The sequence below is a fragment of the Procambarus clarkii genome, chromosome 82 (genome assembly GCF_040958095.1).
Source record: "Procambarus clarkii isolate CNS0578487 chromosome 82, FALCON_Pclarkii_2.0, whole genome shotgun sequence".
NCBI classification, from domain to species: domain Eukaryota; kingdom Metazoa; phylum Arthropoda; class Malacostraca; order Decapoda; family Cambaridae; genus Procambarus; species Procambarus clarkii.
This window is the reverse complement of record NC_091231.1, coordinates 6,241,225-6,251,224: the sequence shown is the minus strand read 5'-3', so window position 1 is coordinate 6,251,224 and position 10,000 is coordinate 6,241,225. Positions and strand designations below refer to the sequence as shown.

The following is a 10,000-nucleotide window of genomic DNA, read 5'->3' as shown; positions in this document are numbered from 1 at the left end:
AGGCAGAAACTGCTCTATAAACACTACACCATCCTACACACACACACACACACACACACACACACACACACACACACACACACACACACACACACACACACACACACACACACACACACACACACACATGTAGATATGATAGAGCCCTGTAGGCTCAGGAATCTGTACACCAGTTGATTGACAGTTGAGAGGCGGGACCAAAGAGCCAAAGCTCAACCCCCGCAAGCACAAATAGGTGAGTACACACACACACACACACACACACACACACACACACACACACACACACACACACACACACACACACACACACGGGGGGGGGCCTCGTAGCCTGGTGGATAGCGCGCAGGACTCGTAATTCTGTGGCGCGGGTTCGATTCCCGCACGAGGCAGAAACAAATGGGCAAAAGTTTCTTTCACCCTAAGTGCCCCTGTTACCTAGCAGTAAATAGGTACCTGGGAGTTAGTCAGCTGTCACGGGCTGCTTCCTGGTGTGTGTGTGTGTGTGTGTGGGTGGGAAAAAAAAAGTATTTAGTAAACAGTTGATTGACAGTTGAGAGGCGGGCCGAAAGAGCAAAGCTCAACCCCCGCAAAAACACAACTAGTAAACACACACACACACACACACACACACACACACACACACACACATACACACACACACACACACACACACACACACACACACACACACCAGGTTACGTGGGTTTTTAACTTTGGTGCCATTAAAAACTTCCTGAAATAATCTGTTAAATCACTGAGCTTTCACTGTTGATCCTCTCTCATTTGAGGAACACATTGTCTCTCATTAAAGTTGAGCTTTAGGATTCTTCTGGTGTTAAAATTGGTGGTTGTTGGGTTAGGAGGTCACGAGGGCGCTAGTGACCGAGAGGATTGGGAGGAAACCCAAAGACCCTTTCAGCTAATCGTCGCCTGTCGGGGAAGGACTTACTGTGTCTTACGGTAGATAGACTAGCTGATTAATTGATAAAGATTAAGCCACCCAAGAGGTGGCACGGGCATGAATAGCCCGTAATAGACTAGCTGTTGTTGTTGTTGTTTTAGATTCAGCTACTCAGAACGAAGTGTCCATGTAGCATGGGCTATGGTGAGCCCGTAATAGACTGGCTGATTGATTGGTGAAGATTAAGCCAGCTAAAAGGTGGCACGGACATGAATAACCCGTAAGTGGTGGCCCTTTTGAGCCATTACCAGTATTAATAGATGATACTGGAGATCTGTGGAGGTGCGACTGCACCCTGCGTGACGGGAGATGTCTCCCGTGCAGACTAGTTTGTGAGTGGATGCTTATACAGTGACCCCAGGCGTCCCCAGGGGAGGTGACATGCGGAGCCCTCCTCATGCAGAGAACCTGCCGTGAGACTCCCTCTCCCTGGACACTAAGGCCTCAGACGTCCTGTGAACAGTGAGTAGACGACCAAAGCCTCGGTCAGGCGCCAGAATTACTCTGGATCCTCCTGAATCAAGCCCAGTCGCTGGCCACCTGGAGCCCACCGAGACCCACTTACTTCCGCCAAGTTGTTCACCTCTCAAAAATCTGAAGATACTGAAATATTACGAGTAATTACCTTAGACTTCAGCAATGTCTTGCCTCTCCATCTCCTTGGTGTTGAGACATACTCCGCTTCATATAGTCTAGGGTAGCTGCATAAATGCAGATGTACCTAAACATGGTAATATAAAAAACAGGGTTTATAGAAAAAACTTTCACTCAGACTGCCAGTGTCAGGTTAAACAACTGCCCAGTGCAGGCGATGAGTCACAATAACGTGGCCTAAAGTATGTTGACCAGACCACACACTAGAAGGTGAAGGGACGACGACGTTTAGGTCCGTCCTGGACCATTCTCACAATCGACTTGAGAATAGGTCCAGGACGGACCGAAACGTCGTCGTCCCTTCATCCTTCTAGTGTGTGGTCTGGTCAACTGCCCAGTTATTAGGCCCTTCAGACCCCCCCCCAACCTGGAGCTTTGCAATCACTTCGTTAACTCTCGTGTTCTTGAGGATATCTTCATAATGCACCCAAAATGTGCCGATACAGACTACTGATCACATGACCCCTGTATGACTTACCAGTCCTGGGTGATGGGGACGTTTAGCATCACGTAGGTAGAATATCACGCTAGCCTTCTTGACCAGAGGGCCAGTATACAGTGAAGGAGATCCACCTCTCTGAAAAAGCTAGAGGAATGAATCTTGAGCTTTCAAGCCTGGCTTCGGGCCGGGCTTGGGGAGTAGAAGAACTCCCAGAAGCCCATCAACCAGGTACACTATATATTGGTTAGTCTTACCCTTTCATATCAGCAACTTATAAAAAGACTTAGAAGTGAATGAATCACTAAGTGTTACACAATAGCCACATATAATTAAACTTATAAATAAATATATATAACCAAGTCTTACCCAAGAGCCATAAATCTGTACGATACCATCAGCGGCATACTCAAAACAAGCGAACCTCAGAACATCCTTCAGGAACCTGATTAAAAGAGGCGTTCATAACACTGCACACCACCTACGTGAGACCAGTCTTAAAGTACGCAGCCCCGGTATGAGGATCCCTCGTCTAAAAGGACATGTAGGACATTTGGAAAAGAAAATTGTCAGGCAACTAGACTCGTCACAGAACTACTCGGGTTGAGGTATGAAGAACGATTTAAAGAACTAGGTCTAATGGACTCTTGATAAGACGAGAGAGATAGAGATGAACCATGACAGGGACGTATAAAATACTTAGGGGGATTGAGGAGGAAATGTTCACAATGAATACCCATAGAATAAGAGGCCAGGGGTGGAAGCTCGAGACACAAATGGTTATCTTGAGGTTATCTTGAGATGATTTCGGGGCATTAGTGTCCCCGCGGCCCCGGTCCGTAGACCAGGCCTCCACCCCCAGGAAGCAGCCCGTGACAGCTGACTAACTCCCAGGTACCTTATTAACTGCTAGGTAACAGGGGCATCAGAGTGAAAGAAACTCTGCCCATTGTTTCTCGCCGGCACCCAGGGATCGAACCCGGGACCACTAGGATCACGCGTCCAGTGTTCTTATCCGCTCAGCCACCGGCTCCCTGGCGGAGCCCGGGGGCAGCACTACTCATAAGAGAAGTAGAAATGAAGAATAATCTAGAGGAACACGCAACAAAAGCCAACTCCCTTCACACTGATCAAAATATATATTTACAGTAGAGATTGAAGAGTGCATTACACGACCCCGCAGCTTGGAAAAGTGTGGGGGGGGGGGTCTAAGAGCTGGAGCATGACCCAGTAAGCACAATTAGATGAATACCAATAGGTGAGCGCACACATAAAGATGGTGAAATATACAGGTTTCCAGATAATTTATTATTAATAATCACTACGTTGTGGGAATGTTGTAGGCTTAAAACATTTTGAACCTTTCCCACCAGGCGCTATATATCTTGCCCCTAGGGGGGGGGGGGAAGGAAGCCAGGGAAATCCATTTACAGGGAGGGGCTCCTCATCTTGACCTCTCCCCCCTCCTCCCCTTTCCCTCACACCACCCCCTACCCTCACACTGTCACCCCTACCTCTCACTATCATCTCCCTCACATCACGAAGGGGTTATGGAGCTGTGTACGCCAGAAGGTGACCCCTGGAAATGTTGGTTCGAATCCCATGGCCGGGTCATTAAGTTCTTAAGTTATTTATGGTTTGGGGACAGTTCAAATTCGTCCAAAAATAGCCAGAACTGCACTACTGGGCCTAGTATGCATAGCCCGACTTGCCTAACAGGTAGAGTGATTTTCGTTACTTTCAAGCATTACTGTAGCCTGGATATTTTCACGCGGGTAAAAGTGTTGGTTTTGTATGTTGTTGTGCACACACCACCGTCCCATCATCCATTGTCCATCGTATTGTAGTCTCCATTTGTACCTCTATTTTACATTATAACATTTTATAATACACTTTACGGTCTGACAGAGGCCGCGAGCGTGGGGGAAGGCGGTGTTCAGAGTGTCGAATGTCACGTCTGGCCATCTGAGGGGAACCATTAAGATGTCGCTCCTTAATAGCCGCCATTAACTACGAGGAGAGCGAAATAGGACGAAGGAGGAGGAGGGGGGGGGGCGGGGGATTTTCTTAGGATTGGTTTGTCTTGGTTCATGACCCCAGGCCTATTGGGGAGGCTTTGTAGGCCTGGTAAATTATTGGTTCCTGCCATAAATGGGAGGTTTATTATTCACTCTAAAAGTGGTTAATTGGGGAGAGAATGGTAGTTAGGTAGTTTGTCTTAGAGTCAAGAGGAAGGGAAACTGTCAGGGGGAAAGTGCCAAGCCATTACGACTATATAGCACTGGGAAGGGGTCAGGATAAGGATTTGGGATGGGATGGGAAGAAGGAATGGTATCCAACCACTTGGACGGTCGGGGATTGAACGCCGACCTGCATGAAGCGAGACCGTCGCTCTACCGTCCAGCTCAAGTGGTTGGGGGTCTTAGAGTGAAGAGGTTGGTGATTACTGTAAGCCGAGATGAACAGAGAACTGCAGTGTGTGTATGGCCATTTCCCCTCTGAATTAATCCTGTCAGCCACAGTTATGTTCAGCTGTTTGTGGTAATTGAACTCATTAGCATTCTCTTGACGCACAAACGTGTCATTCGCACGTCGTCAGAAAAGTCCTAAAGACGTCTGAAACGTGTCAAGCTGTCTTGAAACTTCCGAAAATTTTTGATACCTACATTAAACTAGTGAATATTGTCTTGATGGCAAACAATCTGAAAATTATGTTGTTTTTCTACAGATATATTATATATATATATATATATATATATATATATATATATATATATATATATATATATATATATATATATATATATATATATAATGACCGATTATGTGCACATATTTTCATATTATAATTGTTTTTAATTTATGTTGACAGATTAATGAGGAATGTTGAACTGTTCTAAATATTCAGCCCCATTATGTATAATCAGTTATCAATATACATTTTTTTCGACGTGTATTCTAGAACATTCATTTGCCAAAAAAAAAAATAATTTAGAAAATTTAAAAATAGAATAAAAACGTTAGGCATGGTTAAGAGCCCTAGTGACCAGTCGAGGCGCGGGGGGACCAAGAAGCTGGGCGTAGCAGCTGTCTAACTCCCTGGTACCGATTTACTGTTAGGTAACAGGGGCATCAGGGTGAATGCAACTCTGCTCCATTTGTTTTCCGCCATCGCCGGGGATCGAACCCGGACCCTACTATTACGAGTCCCAAGCGCTGTGCACTCAGCCACAGGCCCCCCTATGTGTGTATGTGTGTGCGTGCTGGTGATTTGTAGCAAGGTCTCCTCACTCCTCCAAAACATCGTTTAGAGGTAGTGAGAGGATGAGTTGATCTGCCAGCTAATAGTTTGCTGGTTCTAACGGGCGTTTAGCCAGAGTGTGTGAATGAGTGCGGCGCCGCTCATTTGGATTCGAACCGTTGGCTGAGGTCTCGAATAACCAGACATGACTCTCCCCATAACATCCCGTGTTTATCAACAAGGACCAAATGTTCATTGCTACACATGCAGCCACCAAACCCACTGTTCTTTGAATAACAATAATTACACACGACTCGTAGCTGGTGTCTGAACATTTCTCGAACTTCGCTGACGACCTCTGTTCGAATCGCAGCTCTGTAAATGCTTCATTCCACATCAGCCGGTATGTTGTGTCTAGGGAAGTCGATGCTCTTAGATTTAGTGAGTTGGATTTTGTTGATCTGGAAAGGTTGTCGCGTAGTTCGGGTAAGTTATTATCGGAGTATAGGTCGGCGTTTTATACAATAGTTGAAGTCTTAAAGAATCGTAACTTACGACGGACCCACCGGCCGGCGAGCAATAGCTGTCACGAGACCCAATGTTGTAGATTAGGAGACCCAATGTTGTAGATTAGGAGACCCAATGTTGTAGATTAGGAGACCCAATGTTGTAGATTCAGCTACTCGGAACACAAAGTTGCAAGTAGCACGGACTATGGTGAGCCCAGTAGTAGACTTACCTGGCACAGGAGCGGGGCTGTAAACGAGAGTAGAGAGCTTGCGAGTCCGGCCAACTACCCCTAGTAACGTAGTGGTACACACTATATACACGGTAAGTCCTGGAAAGTTTGGCTGTGACTCTACATGAAGGACTTGACACTACAAGTGGTTAGTTACAAGTTAGTTTCTATTGACCCATGACCTAAGTCTCTGGGTACGTCTTGTCTAGTGATATATAACTTAGGTTGTCGAGCGTGTGAACTAATTTTGTTCACCTTACGTTGAAAAATAAATGAGGAATGTTAAAGTGTTATATAAAAAATTCAGCGCCATTATGCATAATCTATTATCAATACACTTTTTTTACCTGCGTGTATGCAAGAACATTCATTTGCAAACATTTTGACATTAAATGTTATAGTTATAACCCAAACTTGAACAATCAGTGTGCTTGCTTTCTCCTGATGGCTCACACATACAGAAACTCTATTTTTATAACCTGAAGCTTATAAAAGTAATGTGTATTTACGTGTTATAATAACGCCTTTAAAATTTGCTTTGCCCAATATAGCTCACCTGATAACTATCATACCACTACCACCCTTAGTTCCTCGTCTCGTTGTGCGTGTCAAGCGTAGGCTAGACATATATATCAAGGAGTTTAGGTTGATACGCGTTGTTTCGTAGGTAGTTACTAAGATTTTCTGCATTTTCCTTAATTCTTGTGCTCTTAAGCCTGGAAGATGCAGGTGAGGTAGATTACGGCCGGAAAATTACCAGTCATTACCTCAGGTCCAGCTTGCGGGCTCGCCATAGCCCGTGCTACTTGGACCTTTCTTTCTGAGTAGCTAAATCTAGAACAACAACAACCTCACATCTGTAACAACCGCAGAGAAGAGGATTGGAATTATCAGGATAAAGCGCTAAACCATTAATTGCGACTATATAACACTTGGAAGGGATCAGGATAAGGATTTGGGATGGGACGGGGGGAAGAAACGTTGCCCAACCACTTGGATAGTCGGGGATCGAACGCCGACCTGCATGAATCGAGACTGTCGCTCTACCGTCTAGGCAAAGACTATCACTATCCCCCACTACACCACTATTGTTACACTATCCCCAGCACCCATTCTCGTCCCATCCCACCAACACACCACTGGCTAGTCACTGCAGCACCCCCTCCCGTCCTCCAGAGCCCAGTGACAGTGTTCCACTTGTAAGCCGTCACTGCTACTCAACATGGCGGACGGGGACCCAAGGTTCAGGACAGACTCAGTGTCCCTGTCTAGCAGTGATTTACTTAATCAAACGCCATCAGTAAATAGACTGTAATTTGTCTTGCTTATAATCACTATCTAATTGCGTGTTGATGATTGTTGAGTTACGTAGTTCTCCACTGGTTATTTTGCGGGCAATGTTAACAATAAGTGATGATGATAGAAGTATTTACGGGCTCGCCATAGCCCGTGCTACTTGGAACATTTTGTTCCAAGTAGCGAATCTTAAACAACAACGATAGAAGTAGTAAAGCCTTGATAAAGGAACAATTAGAAGGGCTGTCACAGGAGCTAAGATGTTACTTACCTGTTACTTAGGGTCTGTGTGACGTATAATGAACTCTCAGCTTGTGTGATGAGTGGTATTCTTAGTTGATGAGTTAGACGTTCATATGATGAATTATGCACTTGTATGTTGAGCTATACACTTGTTTAATGAGTTGTACGCTTGCAGGATGAATTCAACGCCTGCGCGATGACTTATACCGTGTATGATGAGGTATACATGTATGATGAGGTATACACGTATGATGAGTTAGACAAATATGATTTATACGTAATATGATGAGATATGTGCATATAATTATGTATCTGATAAGCTGATGAGCGGCAATTACTTGGTGATAACCTTACTGTTGATCAATTACGTATGATAAAGACATACACGACTATTGATGCGTTCTGCTTGTAATACACGAGATAACATTGATAACGTGACCTATAGGAGCTAACTTCCGCCTTGACTGACGCTGGGTCAACCTTCCAAAACTTGCTAAGTTATTTTTTTTACACGTCCAGGTGTCAGTATACAGGGGAGAAGTATTGGAACCCCCCCCCCCCCCCCCCCCTTCAGGATCTGCATGAACTGGTTGGGTAACTGGATTGTCGATTTGTGGATCCAATTACCTCGTAACATAATAGAAGTAGGATCCCTTGATTGTTTCAAGCGTAGGTTAGACGTGTATATATGAGTGAGATTGGGTGGATATAAATAGGAGCTGCCTCGTATGGGCTAATATAGGCCTTCTGATGACGCGAAGTTGATGCTTCTTCATGAGCACCGCTCCTGTGCCAGGTAAGTTCACTACGGGCTCACCATAGCCTGTGCTACTTGCCCCGCTCCTGTGCCAGGTAAGTTACGGGCTCACCATAGCCCGTGCTACTTGCCCCGCTCCTGTGCCAGGTAAGTTACGGGCTCACCATAGCCCGTGCTACTTGCCCCGCTCCTGTGCCAGGTAAGTTACGGGCTCACCATAGCCCGTGCTACTTGCCCCGCTCCTGTGCCAGGTAAGTTACGGGCTCACCATAGCCCGTGCTACTTGCCCCGCTCCTGTGCCAGGTAAGTTACGGGCTCACCATAGCCCGTGCTACTTGCCCCGCTCCTGTGCCAGGTAAGTTACGGGCTCACCATAGCCCGTGCTACTTGCCCCGCTCCTGTGCCAGGTAAGTTACGGGCTCACCATAGCCCGTGCTTCTTGCCCCGCTCCTGTGCCAGGTAAGTTACGGGCTCACCATAGCCCGTGCTACTTGGAACTTGTTCCGAGTAGCTGAATCTCTAACACCAACAACACCAACATGCTTCTTGTTGATGTGTTTCAGACGTGAGCGGGGAGGAGGTGGCCATTGACCAACTGGAGGACTACCTACAGGCCCACAGCCACGGCCTGAGGGGACGAGACCACGAGCCGCGGCGATACCGACCCACTACGGTAAGCACACGACTCTTAACTACTTAACTATACCGTCTTCCAGCGGTAATAACAACCTCTTACCTCGCGAAACTACCGTCTCTCGAAGGTAATAAGCCCCTTCCTCCCTACCTACTTACCTACAGCCTTCTAGAGGGTAAAATTTACCTTGTCTTATCTGCCTATAAGCTCGCTGGTAAGAGCCACAGTCTCCCTCCCACATTTCTGAACCCCCGCCCCCTTCCATACTTCAGAACCCCCCTCCAACCATCCAGAACCCCCCTCCAACCATCCAGAACCCCCCTCCAACCATCCAGAACCCCCCTCCAACCATTCAGAACCCCCCTCCAACCATTCAGAACCCCCCCAACCATTCAGAACCCCCCCCCCCCCCACACACACACCAGAGTCCTCTCCAACATTTGACAGCCTCCAAACTCCCTATCTTATCTGCCAGTACCGAGCATGTCCCTGTCAGCCGTGCTGATACCTTTCTGCCTGCCGCCGTCTCGCTAAATTTGTACCTTTGCCTCAATGGATTTTTGTTTGTAAACAATCTGTGTTTACACTCAGAGCCTATGAGTGCTTTGACCATAAATCCCTCTAATTCAAGGAGGCTGATCGGGGACCCGCTGTACTTAGTGCTAGTTCGTCATTCGCTTTGCTAGCGGTGAGCTGAGTTTTTTTTTATTATTATTTTCTACCACAGACGTGGCCCCCACAGACGTGGCCCCCACAGACGTGGCCCCCACAGACATGGCCCCCACAGACGTGGCCACTACAGACGTGGTCCCGACAGACGTGGCCCCCACAGACGTGGCCCCCACAGACGTGGCCACTACAGACGTGGTCCCGACAGACGTGGCCCCCACAGACGTGGCCCCCACAGACGTGGCCCCCACAGACGTGGCCCCCACAGACGTGGCCCCCCACAGACGTGCCCCCCACAAACGTGGCCACCACAGACGTGGCCACCACAGACGTTGTGAGCTGAGTGGACGCTGGAGACTCACCA

General features: G+C 47.1%; 1 protein-coding gene across 2 annotated transcripts in view; it reads left to right on the top strand.

Moving 5' to 3' along the window:
• The window catches only part of LOC123750532 (protein cab-1), a 186,421-nt gene that overhangs the window by 85,414 nt on the left and 91,007 nt on the right, over nucleotides 1-10,000 (top strand). For both annotated transcript variants that reach the window (XM_069315999.1, XM_069316000.1), the window contains exon 2: nucleotides 8,897-9,006. In XM_069315999.1, the coding sequence (XP_069172100.1) occupies nucleotides 8,897-9,006 (110 nt within the window). The remainder of the gene's footprint in view (nucleotides 1-8,896; nucleotides 9,007-10,000) is intronic.